This window comes from Pan troglodytes, chromosome 9, assembly GCF_028858775.2.
Source record: "Pan troglodytes isolate AG18354 chromosome 9, NHGRI_mPanTro3-v2.0_pri, whole genome shotgun sequence".
In the NCBI taxonomy this organism is placed as follows: domain Eukaryota; kingdom Metazoa; phylum Chordata; class Mammalia; order Primates; family Hominidae; genus Pan; species Pan troglodytes.
Genome location: NC_072407.2, coordinates 47,492,807 through 47,512,169, shown reverse-complemented (window position 1 = coordinate 47,512,169; position 19,363 = coordinate 47,492,807). Strand labels below are relative to the sequence as shown.

The 19,363-nt window shown below is 38.8% G+C and overlaps 1 protein-coding gene across 5 annotated transcripts in view; it reads right to left on the bottom strand.

Moving 5' to 3' along the window:
- Positions 1 to 1,394: 1,394 nt before the first annotated feature.
- TTC17 (tetratricopeptide repeat domain 17) overlaps positions 1,395 to 19,363 on the bottom strand; it is a 135,924-nt gene continuing 117,955 nt past the window's right edge. For all 5 annotated transcript variants that reach the window (XM_009460257.5, XM_001157497.7, XM_063783984.1 and 2 more), the window contains 3 exons: positions 5,963 to 6,082; positions 4,161 to 4,304; positions 1,395 to 2,565 (listed from right to left, as the gene is read on the bottom strand). In XM_009460257.5, coding sequence (XP_009458532.1) covers positions 2,434 to 2,565; positions 4,161 to 4,304; positions 5,963 to 6,082 — 396 coding nt within the window. In that variant the 3' untranslated portion in view covers positions 1,395 to 2,433. The remainder of the gene's footprint in view (positions 2,566 to 4,160; positions 4,305 to 5,962; positions 6,083 to 19,363) is intronic.

Here is a 19,363-nt window from a genome sequence, read left to right as displayed (position 1 = left end):
CAATCAATGGAACACTACTCAGCAACAAAAAGTATCGAATCGTTGATCCACGCAACATGGGCGAACCCCAAGTGCATTCAATATGTTGAGGGAAAGAAGCCGGACTCAAAAGGCCATACCCGAATTCCATTTATATGACACTATGGAAAAGGAAAAGTGACGGGGTGGGAGAGCAGACCCGTGGTTGCCCAGGGTTAAGGGTTGGGGAGGTTTGACTACAAAGGGACAGCATGGGGGAGTCTTTTTGCGGTGATGAAAGTTTTGTATCTTGATTGTTGTGATGGTTGCATGATAGAAGTGTACACCAGAATGAATTTCATAGTATGTTAATTTTAAAAAGTCAAGTGACTGGGCTGGGCATGGTGGCTCACGCCTGTAATCCCAGCACTTTGGGAGGCTGAGGTGCGTGGATCACCTGAGGTCAGGAGTTCAAAACCAGCCTGGCCAACATGGTGAAACCCCGTCTCTACTAAAAATACAAAAAATTAGCCAGGTGTGGTGGCACATGCCTGTAATCCCAGCTACTTGGGAGGCTGAGGCAGGAGAACTGCCTGAACCTGGGAGGCAGAGGTTGCAGTGAGCTGAAATTGCACCATTGCACTCCAGCCTGGGCAACAAGAGTGAAACTGCGTCTTAAAAAAAAAAAAAAAAAAAAAAAAAGTCAAGCAACTGTTGAAGGTTTCAGGAAAAAATTGTGGTGAGGTGGGGAAGCAGGGAACCACACTTAGATACTAGTTAATTTCGATGGATCCCCGAGTGCATAAAGGTTCACTGTATTCAGTAACAAATGAGCTTGCTGTTCTCAAAATACATCTGATAAAACTGGAGTTTGTTGGACTTTAGCTGTGTAGAGGGGTCACAGGTATGTCTGGTGTAAGAAATTACAGACCTGCTTCGAAGAAATTAGTCTTTGCTAGAACCAAACCCTTCAAGTTCCATGAGCCATTATCTGAGACAATCAGTGTCTGATTACATCCTAGCAAAGTCCATAGAAATGCTGCCTTCAGTGGAATCCTGTCCCAAGGGGAATGCCTGACTTACATGATGCACCCCAAGGCTGTCCGTGAAACTTACTTGGATGAACTTTAAGATCAGTGCTTACCTGAGGGCCATGACTTTGTGGCTTAGATGATTATTCCTTTGCCAGGAAGGTCAATTATATACCAAACTCTGAACATGTGCTGACTGTAAGTCTTTCCCGGTTAAATGCATCATTCTAATAAGTTCATCAACTATAAAACCTAGTGATGGATTGTTTTTTCTCCCCTCACCTTACTGCTGAAAGAAAGATAAAGCCAATGTAGGGCTTGGGAAGATCAGATCCAGAGTTAAAGCTGGACTTTGCAGCTGCCCAAATTAGTCAGGTTCTAAAGAAAAATCACATGACAGACCTATTTTGCTCATAAACAATTTTATTTTTTTTCTCAGTATGTGCCCTTGAAGATTCCAAAATGTTGGAGTTTCTGATTCTCCTGGGATCAAAGGTAAAAGCATTGTATGGAAACACTCAACCTTGGCTCATTACCCTCCTGAGGAGCTAAGTCTGGAGGCCTCAGAGAGAGGGAGCTGACATTCACAACTTACTCCAAGATGGGTAACACAGTGAACAAAGAATTAGTAAAACATAGACTCAGTCTGTAGAGGGCTTCAAATATACATATTCTATATATATAAACCTGTTATATAGGATTTCAACTTATTGGTTTCCTTGTGATTTGTAATTAAAGTACAAATTATAAAGATGTTGCACACTGCTGATTTCCCCTTCTCAGCCCCCCTCCCTCCCCAACATAAATAACATTACAAAGGTCAGGTGATCCTAAGAATTTTTGTTGTTGTAAATATTTTGTTTTTAAAATCATATTCCCCTTCCTCCCCTGCAAACTACCTCTGAGAGTTTGTAACATAGCAGCATGGAATGGACAAGACTGGGGACAGCATGGAGGTCTAACGGAGAGAGCGCAGAACGTTGCTTCTCACTGACGGGCACCAGATGGGCTTCCGCATTTCCATTGACAACAGAGGCTATGACAGGAAGCAGAGAATGTGCAATGCAGCTTCGTCCTCCTCCAAAGAGAAGGCTAGCTGGACCACTGAGAAAAGCCCTAAAGGCATTGAGGTTTTTGGAGACAGAGCACAGCTCCAGAAATGTCTTGGCTCAGTATTTACACAATATCTTGAAGCTGCACTTTCCTTTTAAGAAATGTGTGTTTCTGAAGGTGCCTCTTCTGAGGTTGGTTGGGGGAAAGGAGAAACGTAAAAACAAAAACAAACCAATTCCCACATATGTAAAAGTCCTGTTATAAGTCTTAGTTATTTTCACACACATCATTAATAGTAGATACTGACAATGATTGGTTTCTTATTCTTTTTTTCTTTTCTTTTTTTTTTTTTAGAGCATGAATAAAGAGAAAGAGAGAAGGAAGAAGTGCACTAAGGAGAGCGCCGTCCCTTCTTCAGCATTAAGTGACACTGGATGGTCTGGATTCGGTTCTTGGCTGGGACAAACTCGGGCTGAAGCTTCAATGTGGATTCATACCACACCAGTGCTTTTTCAAATTCTTCCTGTGAGGGCCAAGGAGACAAATGTGAGGGGATGGCACCAGCAGACTAAATATATACTGTGACCTCTTTTTTCTCAAGAAGCACCTCTGTACTAGGGACAATCCCGCAGCATTTGCTCAACGGATCTAAGTCTTTGTGGAAAACTCTGAGGTTCCTCTGGGAGGAAACAGCTGCCTTCATTCCCGAGGTATAACATCACAAAGGAAACTACAGCAGAGCCCAAGAACAAAAGGAAAAGGGGTAGAGCAGCTTTTACAAACCCAGCAAGAGTAATAATTGTGGTAATAATGAGACCTAACATTCCTGAGTGCCTGAAGTGTGCCAGGCTGTGCTAGGTGCTTTATGAAATCCTTCCATTTAATCCTCACAGAAACCTCTAGAACCGTGCCTGACAAATGCCCATTATGCATCTGCCTAAATTTTCTAATGTAGCTGGAAAGACGGAAACTAAGTCTGGTATCTCAACTGGACTTGTACGTTTTGAAGAGTTTTAAAATTCTCTTTAACATTTAAAGATGCCAACAAAGATTGGGAAATGATCCCTGCCATATTGAAGGTTAATCTTTTACTTAGAGTTACACTCTCAAAGAAGAGCCCAAATCTACTGGTTTAATGACTTCTTCTAGCCAAATGAGAGACATAAGTCCTCGTTCATAGTAGCAAACTTCACATTTACTGGGGGCAACAACAGATTCTTCAAGAAGCAGAGGGAAATCTGCATATTCGGCAATACCTCCCTGGCAAAATACTTCTCACCTCTGAAGTCAAGAACGATACATGAAGCTGGTAGCCCAGGGCTGCTCACTCTATAAGCCATTATTGAGATCATCTTGGGAATAGCCCTATGTGTGATGCCACATTTTAGATGAAAGCAAATGGCATGATTCTCATGCTAAATTGGGTTATGACAGCTTTTAGGGGGTCCCCCTGGGATTTTCAGTTCTGAAATCAGTTCTTGTTTCTGATCAGAATGAGGGATCTGGATGACTTTGCCATTTTCTCTGTAAATGGTATTCCATGAAACTAGCGGAATTTCTTCATTCATTAACTACTTGGTGAGCACCTACCATGTGCCAAAAACACTGTGAGGCACTGGGAACAGGGAGGTGAAGAGGAGTCTTGTCCCCAATGAGCCCGTAGGCTAGAGGGAAAGACAAATACTTAAACAAAAAATTATAAAACAAAGTGAAAATCCAGCAAGAAAAATAAGCAAAGGGTGTCATGAGTGCGATGACAGGTACCTTAGCCCAACCTGGAAGCAAGAGAGCATGTATGTGTGTCTACATGGAGTGTTAGGAGAGGTTTTCTGGAACAGGTGGTGTCTCCAGGAAACTGTAGGTAAATCTGACTCTGCTGTTAATGTTCAACTCATGTTGAGGAACTACGTAGTTGCAAATACTTAGAAGAATTTCATGTATTATGTTTTAAAAAACCTCTCGAACCCTTATCCATAAAATATAACATTGGTAGAACCAGCAATTTTAGACAAGCTTACAGGAAATTGGTTGGCAATGACATATTCAAAGAGGTTTTGAAATCAAAGATGTGCTACTGTTTGGCAGAGTTGGTACATACTGCTCACACCCCCATCTTACCATTGCCACGTAGACATTGCCCAGAGTGAAGTGGTTCACAGCAAAGTGTGGTGCGATCTCTACTGCCATGGTGGCTACTATGACGGCGTCATTCCAGAGCTTGGCATTGTGCAAGATGTTGGCCAGGCTAATCAGGGGCACATCCTGGGAGAAGAAGGAGAATGGTGAGAAGGGAAAATTGGGTTTTGAGCTTTCATTCTTGTTTTTGGTGATCATAAAGAATACAGTCTGTGTTTCCTGGTGAATGATTAGAACAGTGCCACTCAAAGTGCTTTTGTGCTGTTTGCTACTGGTCTGTGATAGATAAGGTGCTTGTACCAGAATATAAATCAATTACTTCTTTCATTGGCGAAGTCTTGCTTCGAAAACAAACACAACAAAATGTCAGCTGAAGTAAACAATCTGCTGAATAATGTAGTTGGTTTCTTCTGGTGAAGCTCCTTGTCTCATTGCAGACTGCTAATAAAAAGTCTGTGTACTGTCCACAGACCACACTTAGAGTCATGCTGTCAGAAAGCCAAAATAATTTCTGCAAGAACCATTATATCATTACGGGTTGGCAAACTTTGGCCCATAGGCCAAACCTAGTCTCCTGCCTATTTTGAAAAAAGTTTTATTAGGACACAATCATTCCCAGTCCTCTACGTATTTCTGTGGCTGTTTTCATACTACAATGCTAGAATTAAGTAGGTGCACCAGAGGCTGTCTGGCCTCCAGAGTCCAAGTGTTTTATTCTCTTGCCCTTTTCGGGAAGTTTGCTGACTCCCAGAGGTAGAGCCTCAGCCCTTCCCTATTGCCTAACAGTATAGAGTACAAAATGATGGATGGAACAAGTAGCAAGATTGCTATCATCACAAATATCATTCCCTTTAAATGTCTTACTTGAGCAACTGTTACCTGTATCATGCCATATCGGGTTCTGTAGCAGACACAGAAGAAACAGAAAGGACCCATCTTTGTGACAGCCATAGAATGCATGACCCTAGATGAGCTCATTGAAGTTCAATAAGGTGCCCAAATTCACAAAGCTAGTAAGAGGTAGAGCTGTGTTTAAAACTCAGCAATGCCTGACAATAAATCCTGTGTTCCTTCCATCATTCCATACATTGCCTTGACGAACAAAGAAGACACCAGCCACGTCTTTAAAAAGCATAAGATCTGGATTAATGCAGAACTCAGAACACATGAATACAAATGTGCTGATAAAACACTGTACTTTCTCATCCATCATAACAATAACCGGTCTTCTGGAAAAGTTTGGTGTCACACAGGGTTAGTCGGTTTTTTTTTTTTTTTTTTTTTTTTTGTGGAAAAAGTAGAAGTCAGACAAGGACCAGGAACTGGCCAATGTACATGAATAAATGGAAATTTGCTTCTATCTCTGTGCTTGGAAGCAAGCTCAAGCCAAGAGGATAAGCAAAACAAGTCTAAGAGGTCACCAGGCCCCTGATGACAAGCTAAACTCAGATTGACTTCTATGTGTCAGCCCACTTAGGCCAGTGCATTTGCTGTATGTTGGGTGGCTCTGAACACAGCAGAAAGGGGACTAAATGCAGTACTGTCTTACAGTGATCTGGAAGGCCTTCCCCACGTTTCAACCTGCTGAAGCTGGGAAGGCAGCAGGGATAGTTCATAGGCTTGCTGGGGCACAAGCCCAGTCAGAAGGTCTCCTGCCCCATTCTCTCCTTGGAACATGTCCTCACTGGCTGAGCATGAGGGAGGCTGGTTCAAAGGGCAGAATAAACCATGGGGAATGGAAAGGACAAAGGGGCAGAAGTTCCCACCTTCTGAGTCCCACTCACCTTCATCTGGTGTGGCGCATAGTGCAGAGCCTGGCGGAGGCAGTCGATTGCCTTCTTTCCTTGGCCTTTCACCCTCCAGTAGAGGGCTGCCATGCTGGAGAGGACCCAGGACGTCTGGTTCTGCAAAGGAATGTTAGCCAAGGCTGGTGTCCTTTCAAGAACATACTCATTTATTACCAAGATTAAGTTCAGTAACACAAGTCATGACCATTCAACTGAGTATTTACTAAGTGCTGGCACTCTGCTCAGCACTTTCTGTTCCACCTGTCCTTCATTAATCCTTAGAACAATCCTGTGAGCTGGATACTACTATTACAGCCCTTCTATAAATGAGAAAACTATGACTCAGAGAGCTTAAGTGTCTTGCCCAAGTTCACTCAACTACTGAATAGCAGAACTATATCTCATATCTATGTTCTATTTTATTTAACTTTCTGAATAGGTAACACAGTCACACGTTTCAAAAACCAGGAAGTATACAAAGTTATACCACGAAGTCTCCCTCCCATCCTCGTCTCTATGGTAGACAAGTAAACATTATTTTTAATTTTTTACGTTTCCTTCTAGAATTTCCTCCCCTCCCCCCTCCTTTCCTTTGTCCTTTTTTTTTTGAGACAGAGTCTCGCTGTCGCCCAGGCTGGAGTGCACTGGAATGATCTCAGCTCACTGCAACCTTCATCTCCCAGGTTCAAGCGATTCTTCTGTCTCAGCCTCCCGAGTAGCTGGGATTACAGGAGTGCATCACCACGCCTGTCTAATTTTTGTATTTTTAGTAGAGATAGAGTTTCACCATGTTGGCCAGGCTGGTCTCGAACTCATGACCTCAGGTGATCTGCACACTTCGGCCTCCCAAAGTGCTGGGATTACAGGCATAAGCCACCATGCCCAGCCGGATTATAACAATTTAATCTCCTGCCAGAAATATGTAAGTATCACCATTTCCTTATAGCCCCATCACAGAGTTTGTTACTAAACTCTTAGGCCCCTGACAATCTGGTGGGTGAGAAATGTGGTTTTAATCTGCATTTCCTTTCTTATGAGTAGAGTTGACCATTCTTTCATATTTGTTAGCCTTTTGAATGTCTTTTCTGTAAACTATTTGCATTCATATTTTGTTAATTGTTCTGTGAGGTTTTTGTCTTGTCTGTTGGTAAAAAGTTCTTTATATTTTAGGGAGATCATCCTTGCCTATGATTTACAGATAAGCTTCCCGAGTTTGAAGTCTGTCTTTGGCCTTATGGTACTTTGTGTGATGTAGATTTTGATTGCTACAGAATTTGGTTTTTTAGTGATCTTCAATGACTTCTGGATTTTCAGTTGTAGTTAGGAAGCCCTACCTCATTCCAAGGATATAAAGAAATTTTACTGGGCCAGGCTTGGTGGCTCACGGCTGTAATTTTAGTGCATTGGGAGGCCAAGGCAAGAGGAGATCAGCCTGGGCAACACAGCAAGATCCTGTCTCTACAAAAAATAAAAAATTTAGCTGGGCATGATGGTGTGCACCTGTAGTCTCAACTACTTAGGAGGCTGAGGCAGGAGGATCGCTTGAGCCCAGGAGTTTGAGGTTGCAGTGAGCTATGATCACACCACTTAGTGCACTTCAGCCTGCAGGAGACAGAGTGAGACCCTGTCTCTTAAAAAGCAAAAGAAATAAATATTGCACCATTTCCCCTACAGAATTTTTATAATTTCATTTTTTACATTTAAATATTTGATCCATTTGAAATTTAATCTGCTGTAAAGTAAAAGATATGGCTCCAACTTAATTTTTCTCCAGAGAGCTACTAATTTGTCTCAAAATTTAATTAATAATTCACCTCTCTCCCCACTGAGATACTACCTTTACTATATATAAAGTAATATATATATTATACTATATTATATATATTAGTGTATATATACACTTATATATATATTATACTATATATAAATACAGTATTTAATTTAGGTTGAATTTTGAATTTAGGTCTAACTTTGGATTTTTAAAATCTATTTCATTTGCAACTTTTGGTTGATGATCTCTGACTCCCAGCCATTACAGAAGAGGCACTCAGAAAACTTAACTGCTTGACTGATTTGTGTTTTCAATAACATTTTTGTTAATTTTATAATTCTACATTGTCAGGGCGTATAGTATTTACATTCTGACCTATCACCCTATGCCTCACCTTTTAGTATTGGTTTTACAGCTGAATATAATCAGTGGTCACTGACATTACTTTTGTGTGGTTTTCCCAATCATCTCCTGGTTGGCTAAAGCTCATCTTCTAATAGTTTCCTCAAGAAGGGCTCATGGGAACAATATTCTTTGAGATCACTGCTATGGGTTGAACTATGTTCCCCCAAAATTCATATTTTTAAGTCCCAATCCCCTGTACCTCAGAATGTAACTGTATGTGGAGGTCTTTAAAGCAGTGATTAAGTTAAAATAAGGCTATTAGAGTGGGGCCCTAACTCTAAAGACTGGATTTATATGAAGGAGCTAGAAGAAGGACAGACACACCAGGGTCCTGTGTGCACAGAGGGACAACCATGTGAAGAGGCAGCAAGAGGCCAACTGCAAGCTGAAGAGAGAGGTCTCAGGGGAGACCAACCCTGCCAGCACTTTGATCTCAGGCTTCCAGCCCCCAGACCAGTGATAAAATAAATTTCTGCTGTTTAAGCCACCCTGTCTGTGGCATTTTGTTCTAGTGGCCCTAGCAAACTAATACACTCATATATGTTGAAAAACTTCTGTCTGGTGCTTTCAGAGCTAAAAGACAGCTTGGTTGGATTTAAAACCACAGCTTATTCTTTCCTCAAATAATGTGTCAGCATTTCTCTATTGCCTCTTGCTGTGGAATGCTGCTGCAGAGAAATCTGAAGCTAGCCCAACTTGTTTCTCCTTGTTAAATGACTTGTTCTTTTTGACTGGTATTCCAAAAGGATTTTAAATAAAATGATCTTAGGCCAGGTGTGGTGGCCCACACCTGTAATCTCACCACTTTGGGAGGCCAAAGAAGGCAGATCACGTGAGGTCAGGAGTTCGAAACCAGCCTGGCCAACACAGTGAAAACCCGTCTATACTAAAAATACAAAAATTAGCCTGGTGTGGTGGCAGGTGTGTGTAATCCCAGCTACTCAGGAAGCTGAGGCAGGAGAATCACTTGAACCCGGGAGGAGGAGGTTGCAGAGAACCAAGATTGCGCCACTACACTCCAGCCTGGGTGACAGAGTGAGATTCTGTCTCAAAACAAACAAACAAACAAACAAAAAAGGTATTTCTTTAATGCTAATATCTGACACACAAAAGAACATAAATAATTAAATACACATATAATATATAATTTCTTCTTTTTTCTGAGGCAGCTCTTGCTCTGTCTCCCAGGCTGGAGTGCAGTGGTGTGATCATAGCTCACTGTGGCCTTGAACTCCTGGGCTCAAGTGATCCTCCTGTCTCAGCCTCCTACCTCAGCCTCCTGAGTAGCTGGGACTACAGGCATGCACCACCATGCTTGGCTAATTTTTAAATTTTTTGTAGAGATGTGATTTTGCCATGTTGTCCAGGCTGGTCTTGAACTCCTGGGCTAAAGTGATCCTCCTGCCTCAGTCTCCCAAAGTGTTAGGATTATCAGAATGAGTCACCGTGCCAAGTATATAATTATATAACATAGTTAAATATTAGGTATATAACTATGTAAAACATATTCATGCTGTAAAACATACAATGAATATTCCAGAAACGACCACCTTACTGAAAAATGAACTTGTATTTACTTACGTGTTCTTACACCATTCCATCCTCACACACTATTCTAAATGTTATCTTTATTATTCCATTTCACCTTTTAAACATAGTTCTATCTCTGACATACATGTATACTTGACTCAACAATATACATTAGTTTACTTCTTCCTGTACTTTATGAAAATGGTATAGTAGTCCCTCCTACCTGATAGGGATACATTCCAAGACCCGCGGTGGATGCCTGAAACCATGGATAGCATCCAGTTTTACATCTATTTTTTTTCAATCTGATAATGACAGGCAGGGAGCTTCTACACGATGATTCACATCCCGTGTGGACTGAGCCCAACAGCAGGTGGTTTCATCATGCTACTCAGAATGGTGGACAACTTAAAAACTTATATTTATTTTTGGAATTTTCCATTTAATATTTTTGGACCATGATAGACTGTGGATAACTGAAACTGTGGAAAATGAAGCTGCAAATAAGGGGGGGACTATGGCGTATTGTATGCAGACTTGACAAACTTGGGGCTTTTTATTCAACATTATATTTCTAAGATTCATTCATGTTGTGTTTATTCAATTTCCTTGCTGCACAATTAAATGCTCATTAAGTTGAATATACTGCATGGTATTTATCCATTTTCTGTAGATGGGCATTTAGATTGCTTCCTGGTTGTCTCCTGTTATAGTCTAGAGTAGATACCAAGGAGTAGAATTTCTGGGCCACGGGATATGCATATGTTCAAAAAAAAAAAAAAACCAAGAGATTGCCAAATTGTTTCCCAAAGGTGCCATGCCAACATACAACCCCATTCACATTGTTTAAAAGGACCTCTTGATCCATGTCCTTCTTAACCCTAGGTACTGTTGGTGAGGGGAAAATGGCATCTTCCTGTGGTATTACTTTGCATTTCCTGATTACTAGTGAGATTGAGAATTGTTTCTCATATTTATTCATCACACATATCACTTCTGTGAAATGCCTGTTAATATCTTTAATGCATTTTTCTATTTTATTACTTTTCATCAATTTATATGTTTTGTATATTAATCTTTTGTAGATTAAATGTGTTGCACATGTTTTCTCTCTGGCCTGCCTTTCTTTAATTAAAACAATTAAACTTTAATATACTTTAATTCATTAACATTTTCTTTTATAGTTATTTTGTGTCTCCTTTAAGAAGAAAACTTTCCTTACTCCATAGCCAGAAAAGTCATCTCCTACATTTTACTCTAATTTTCAACATTTTGTTTTTGATACTTGAGCCCTTAATTCATGTGGAATTGAATTTTTGTGTAAGATATGAAGATTGAAATTAAGTAAACAATTGCCCCAGTACAGTTCCTGAATAGTCCCTTCTCTTCCCACCAATTTTCAATATTACTTTTTTAATATATCACAGTTCTGTATGTTAGAGCAGAGGTCCCCAACCTTTTTGGCACCAGGGACCAGTTTCATGGAAGACAAATTTACCATGGATGGGGTAGGGGGTGGTTTTGGGATGATTCGAGTGCATTACATTTATCGTGCACTTTATTTCTATTATTATTACACTGTGAAATAATTATACAACTCACCATAATGTAGAATCAGTGGGAGCCCTGAGCTTGTTTTCCTGCAACTAGATGGTCCCATCTGGGAGTGATGGGAGACAGTGACAGATCATCAGCCATTAGATTCTCATAAGGAACTTCCGTGCAACCTAGATCCCTCGCATGTACAGCTCAGGCAGTAATGTGAGCGATGGGGAGTGGCTGTAAATAGAGATGAAGTTCACCTGCCACTCACCTTCTGCTGTGTAGCCCAATTCCTAACAGGCCACAGACCAGTACCCATCCGTGGCCTGGGAGTTGGACCCCTGTATTCGAGTCTATTTCTGGCCTTCCTATTTAGTCTTCCTAGCCATTTTTATTTATGCTTGAGCAAACAGCATAATGTCTTGTTTTATCAAAAAAGTAAGGCAACTCTCACTTTATTTTTCTTTTCAAGAGTGTCAGGTCTATTCTTCATGATTTACCTTTCCATATAAAGACCTGCTTTTCAAGTGCCATAAAAAAACCCTGCTGGTACTTTGATTATAATAGCACTGACTCTATAAATCAAATTGAGGAAAACTGACATGTTTATAACATGTGTCTTCTTATCCATGAACATTATATATCTATTTATTTAGATTGTTTAAAATGGTTTTTAATAGAAGTTTTATCTCTTGCTGCACGGAGGTCTTGATAACTTTTGTAAGATTTATTGAGAACTTTATATTTTTATAACGATGTATATTTTTAAAAATTACACTTTTAAATTTTGTGCTGCTGTACAGAAATGCAACTTTTTATTTATTGAGTTTATGGGAAGCCACTTTGAGAAAAATATTATTTCTAAAAAACTGTGGAGTCTTTGGGGTTTACTATACAGATAATCATATCATCTCTGAATGACATTTTGTTTTTTCTTCTTTACACTTATGCCATTAATTTCTTTCTTTCTTTTTTTGAGATGGAGTCTCGCTCTCTCACCCATGCTGGAGTACAGTGACACAATCTCGGCTCACTGCAACCTCCGCCTCCTGGGTTCAAGTGATTCTTCTGCCTCAGCCTCCTGAATAGCTGGGATTACAGGGCTGCACCACCACGCCTGGCTAATTTTTGCATTTTTAGTAGGGAGGAGGTTTCACTGTGTTGACCAGGCTGGTCCTGAAATCCTGATTTCAAGTGATCTGCCCACTTCGGCCTCCCAAAATGCTGGGATTACAGGCGTGAGCCACTGCGCCCAGCCTAATTTCTTTTTATTGATTTACTATACTTGCTAGGAGTTTCAGTACAAGGTTGAAAAGAAGTGGTGATAGTCTGCATTCTTTTTCTTGATTTCAAGTAATTATTTTTCATATTTCCTCATTAAGAATCATCTTTGAAGTAGATGTTTTGTTGATTATTTTCACCACATTAAGGAATTTACTAAGTTTTACATTATAAATGGGTATGAATTGTATCAAATGCAATCTACTGAAATGATTTCATAGTTTTTTTCCTTTAATTTGGTGACTCAAATTTTGCGTTTTCCTAGAGTTAGACCATTTTCAGTATTTCTGGGATAAACCCAATTTGGTCAAGGTATATCTCTTTTTAAAGAAATGTGCTGCTGGATTCAGTCTGTTAACATTTTGCTTATGATTTTGATACCTAAGTTCATGAGTGAGATTAGTGCTAACTTAAAAATTATATATGACAACATATATAAATATATATAATTTTTCTTTCTCATAATGTCTGGTTTTGTTTTAAAGTTTATACCCGTCTCAAGGAATTAACTGGTATGTCATTCCTTATTCTAATGTCTGGAAGTCTGTTTATATTAGGATGAGGTATTTCTCAAAAGTTTGTAGAATTCACACTTGCAAAATCAACAGACCTTGTTGTAATCTTTGTGAGAAGATTTTTAAAAAACTTACTACTTAATTTATTTGAGAATTATGAGATCCTTCAGGTTTTCTTTTTGTTCTTGAATCAGTTTAATACATTACATTTTTCTAAGAAATTGTCTACCTGTTTTCAAATTTATTGGCATAAAGTTGCAATTATATGCTTTTCTTATCCCTTAATTTGATATAACCATAGTTTTGTTTTGCCCTTTTTCTTGATATTGAGAATTTGTATTTTCTTTTTATCTTAATTTTGCCAAAAGTTTATTTTACTACTTGTTTCAAAGAAACAACTTTTGGATTGTTCATCTTCTCTATTATATCTTTGTTTTCTATTTCATTGATTTCTACATCTAGTAACATAACTTAGAAATACACAAATCGAAAACTTACAGGACTAAAATAAGATATAAGCAAATTCATAATTATTAATATAGTTGAATTAGCCTCTCAATAACTTATAGAAGACCAAAAAAATCAGTAAAGAAAATATAAACAATACTATCAGGAACTTAACCTAACTGATATTTCTAAAATGCTCTACCTAACAAAAGCAGAAGACAATATTCCTTTCTAGTGCACATGAAGCATTAACCAAGATAGGCCACATTCTGGCCCATAAAACAAGCTTGAATAAGCTGAAAAGAATTCAAATCATACAAAGTATGTTCATTTACTACAATGGAATTAAACTAGCTATCAATTAAAGAAAGATATCTAGAAAACACCCAAATAGTTGGAAACTAAATATCATACTCCTAAATAACTCATGGGTCAAAAAAATTAGAAGGAAAATTATAAAGTACTTTGAATTGAATGAAAATGAAAATATGACAAGTTAAATTTGTCATAAATTTACAGGAAACTTTTAGCATTGAACATCTACATTAGAAAAGAAGACAGGGATCAAGTCAATCATACAAGCTTACATTAAAAGCCTAAAAAAAAAACTATTAAAAACCTAAAAAATGAAAAGCAAATTAAATCCTAGGCAAGCGGAAGACAAGGAAATTACAAAGATAAGAGCAGACATAAATGAAAGAGAAAACAAAAAGATGGTGAAAAGTCAGTGGATCCTCAAACTGATTATTTAAGATCAATAAAATGGCCAAGCATGGTGGCTGTAATCCCAGCACTTTGGGAGGCCAAGGTGGGTGGATCACTGGAGCTCAGGAGTTTGAGACTGACCTGGGCAACATGGTGAAACCTCATCTCTACTAAAAATACAAAAATTAGCCAGGCATGGTGGTGCAAGCCTGTAACCCCAGCTACTCAGAAGGCTGAGGCACGAGAATCACTTGAACCCAGGAGGCAGAGGCTGCACTGAGCTGAGATCGCACCACTGCACTCCAGCCTGGGCGACAGAGTGAGACTCTGTCCCCCCATTCCCCAACAACAAAAAAAATCAATAAAATTCATAAACTTCTAGCGAGTCTGATCAGAAAAAAAGAGATAAGATACAAAGTACCAATATCAGGATCAAGAGAGGGTCCATTACTACAGATCCTACAGATAGTAAAAGGATGATAAGAAAATAATATGAAGAACTTTCTGCCAATAAACAATTTAGATGAAATAAACAAATCCCTTGAAAGACACAATTACCAAAGATCACCAGAGAAGAAAGAGATAATTTGAATAGCCCTAGATCTATTAAAGATATTAGAGCTATAATTAAAAACCTCCCACAAAGAGAACTCTAGGACCAGATGGCTTCACTGGCAAATTCTAACAAATATTAAGGAATTCTCTACAGACTTTTTCAGAAAACTAAAGTGAAGGAAACACCTCCAACTCATTAAACAAGGTCATTATTATCCTGATACCAAAACTTCACAAAAACATAATAAAAAAAAACCACAGACCAATATCCCTCATGAACATAAGCACAGGTACAAACTGACTGACTTATGCATAATGGAGAAGAGTGTTTATGTTGACAGATTTGCAATTTCTAACTGTACATCTATCTTTCTTTTGTTTTACATATTTTGAGGGTATTTTACTGAATATATATAAGTTTAGAACTGGTATATCTTTCTGGTGAATTAAACGTTTTATCATTATGTAGTCACTCTCTCTACTCCTAATAATTATTGTTTTGAAATATATGTTTTTCAGGTAATTAATATAACTATGCCTACCTCCTTTTTATTAGTTTGTACCTGGTATTTCTTTTCCAACTTTTTTGTTTTAGATGTAGTCATAAAAATATGCAGTTCCTTTAAAAGTTTTCTGATTTCACATTATTGTCACTGCTGTATTATAGATCATTTTATATTTGTCCAGATTCTTGAATGCTTTTTTTTTTTTGCATTTTCTTGTATTGATTTTTTTTGGCTCATCCTCTTCTTACTTCATTATTTTATCCTCACAGGTTTTAGATTTGTGTATTCTTTTAATGATACCCTTAAATTTTACTGTAAAAATTTAACAAAGTCTAAACAATGTATTATAACTCTCTTCTCCTGCATAATAAAAGGGCTTTTGAAAACCTAAGATCTGATCATCCCACTCTTAAATATACATTCTACTTTGTACAGTATTTCAGTCATTTCTTTTAAAATCCCACAAATTATTATTTTCCACAATGTTTGGGTTTGTATCTTATTTGCTTAGCATTTTGTTTTGTCATTTTATTTGCTTAGCAAATCTTCTTGGGTCTCAGATAATTCTTCTGCAGCCATCATATAAAAAATTTTCTTTAGAACGGCACTCTTGGTAGTAAATTTTTCTAGCTCTTTGCTTATCTTTAAATATCTTTATTCTTTCTTCATTGTAGGTCACACAATTCTAGGGGGTCTGGTATCCTTTCACAATTCATCTGGCCTTAATAGTGGCTATTAAATAGGTTGTCATTTTAGCCATCATTCCTTGTAGGTGATCTGTCCTTTCTTTCTGTCTCCATGAGGGCAGAGATCTTTTGAGTTGTTTTTCACTGATTTATCCCAACCATTTAAAAAGTAAATGGCATATAGTAAGCTTCTACTAACCATTTGCTGAATGAATGAATAAATGAATGAGTGAATGAATACATGGCTACTGTGATACTTATTGAGCTATTGTCTTTCAGGTCCAAATCTGCTTTGCGATAACTGCTGGCACTCTGCAAACCACATTTCTCCTTTGTTAACAGGCTTCTTGTTAGGTTCAGCAAACATGTGCACTAGAAGATTGGAAGGCAAGAGGGAGAAGGGACTTCTTTCTTCCTATTTGCATGCTGCTCCTGTCAGTGTTATTCCAGCAACAGCACTCTAGTCTCCAGGTTCTTTAAGCACTCCCAGACCCAGGCTCACTGCACCCTTCTGCCGCAAGGCTGTCCCTCTCTGTGGAAGCAAGAGCTCCAGCTCCTCAGTTTCTCCTGTAAACTTCTAAATTCTGAAAACCCTAATCACTTGCTGCCCTTTTCCACACCTAGAGGTGGGAGCTGTTCCCTACAGTTATCTTTAGTTTACTTCCTTGTTTCCTTTTTCTCTTTCAGCCCTCTACAACGTCATCAATTCTCTAAATCAAATTTGCTTTTCTGAAATACCTAGTGTTATTTCAGTACCCTGACTGAAATGGATGCTTTAAGACACCTTTGCCTTTGCTATTTTGTAGTTCTACTATAATGTATGTAGGTATGGATTTCTTTTTACTTTTCCAGCTTGGAATACATGGTACTTCCTAAGTCTGTTGATTCATTTGTCTCCTTGTCTCTATAATATTTCAGGTAAATTTTTTACAATGCTTGCAATTCACTATTTAATTATGTCTAATTCATGTAACCCATCAACTGAATATCTGACTTACACAATTTATTTTAGTTTAAGATGGCTAATTTGCTTTTTAAATTTACCTACTCATTTCTGATGCTATTTGTTTTCTCATCTTTGTAATCACATCATTTAAATGTTTTATAATGAAAAATTTCAAGTATATACAAAAATAAAGGAACTTTTTTTTTTTTTTTTTTGAGATGGAGTCTCGCTCTGTCACCCAGGCTGGAGTGCAGTGGCGTGATCTTGGCTCACTGCAACCTCTGCCTCCCGGGTTCAAGCTATTCTCCTGCCTCAGCCTCCAGAGTAGCTGGGATTACAGGTGTGAGCCATCACACCTTGCTAATTTTTTGTATTCTTAGTAGAGACAGGGTTTCACCATGTTGACCAGGCTAGTCTCGAACTCCTGACTTGGTGATCCACCTGCTTCAGCCTCCCAAAGCACTGGGAATACAGGCGTGAGCCACCACGCCCGGCCTGGAACTACTCTTTTAAAAGTTGCACTCCTGGCTGGGTGCGGTGGCTCACACCTTGTTATCTCAGTAATTTGGGAAGCCAAGGTGGGAGGATTGCTTGAGGCCAGGAGTTTGAGACCAGTCTGGGCAACATAGCGAGACTACATTTTTATGAAAAAAATTTAAAAATTAGCTTGGCATGGTCCGTGCCTGTCGTCCTAACTACTTTGGGGGTTGGGGGATGGGGCAGGGAGGATGAGGCAGGAGAATCACTTGAGCACAGGAGTTTGAGGCTGCAGTGAGCTAAGACTGTGTCACTGCACTCTCGCCTGGGTGACAGATGGAGACCCTGTCACTTTAAATTACATAAATAAATAAATAAAACAATATAATGAACCCTCATGTGCTCATCATTCAGCTTCAACACTTATCAACTCATGGCCATGTTGTTTCATCTATACCCTCATCCATGTTAATATGAAGCAAATTCCAGATTTCATACAATTTCATGAGTAAATTCTTTAGTGTGTGCCTCTAAAAGATAAAAACTCATGTTTAGAACATAAGCTTATGTACATTATGCCTAAAGAAGTGAAAATGATTCTTTAATATCATCAAGTATTCAGTTGGTTGTTCCTATGTCCCCCAAGTGTCTTACGGAAGTTTCATTTTGCTTTTACAGTTTGAATCACACAATCTAAATGAGCGCCATACATTTTAATTGGCTGCTTTCTCCTTAAATCTGTTGTGATCTCTGGAGTCCATCTTCATCAGTTTTTTTCTTTACAAATTAATTTTTGTAGAAGAAATAGGGCTATCTGTCCTGTTGGTTTCCAGCATTAGACTCTGCTATTGCATCCTCATGGTACCATTTAACATGCTCCTTTGTTCCCTGTTATTTCTCATAAATTGTAATTAGAGAAGTGACTGGTTTAGATTTAACTTTTGGGGGAAGAGTGGGACAAAACTACTTTATAGGTGTGTACTTCTAATGATACACATATACTGTCTGGGTGTCTCAGATGTTAGCAGCAAGTGATGATCACTGCTGATATTCATTAAGGGCTACAAAACTAATATTCTGATGTTATTATCACTTTCAGTTTATTAATCGTAATATTCCTAGAGAGACTTTCCCTCATCAATTGCTTATCCCCCAAAAAAAATTAATTTAGAAAAGGAAGGACACATGCTTTTTACTTTTAATTATATCTACATTGAAAAAAAACTATTCCCATGTGATATGGTTTGGCTGTGTCCCCACCCACATCTCGAATTGTATTTCCCAGAATTCCCACGTGTTGTGGGAAGGACCCAGGAGGAAGTAATTGAATCATGGGGGCCGGTCTTTCCCATGCTATTCTTGTGATAGTGAATAAGTCTCATGAGATCTGATGGGTTTATCAGGGGTTTCTGCTTTTGCTTCTTCCTCATTTTTCTCTTGCCACCACCATGTAAGAAGTGTCTTTTGCCTCCTGCCATGATTCTGAGGCCTCCCCAGCCATGTGGAACTGTAAGACCAATTAAACCTTTTTGTTCCCGGTTTCGGGTATGTCTTTATCAGTAGCATGAAAACAAGCTAATACAGTAAATTGGTACTAGCAGAGTGGGGCACTGCTGAAAAGATACCTGAAAATGTGGAAGTGACTTTGGAACTGAGTAACAGGCAGAGATTAGAACAGTTTGAAGGGCTCAGAAGAAGACAGGAAAATGTGGGAAAGTCTGGAACTTCCTAGAGACTTGTGGAGTAGCTTTGCCGAAAATGCTGATAGCAATATGGACAATAAAATTCAGGCTGAGGTGGTCTCAGATGCAGATGAGGAACTTGTTGGGAACTGGAGCAAAGGTGACTCTTGTTATGTTTTAGCAAAGAGACTGGTGGCATTTTGCCCATCCTAGAGATTTGTGGAACTTTGAACTTGAGAGAGATGATTTAGGGTATCTGGTGGAAGAAATTCCTAAGCAGCAAAGCATTCAAGAGGTGACTTGGGTGCTGTTAAAGGCATTCAGTTTTATAGGGGAAGCAGAACATAAAA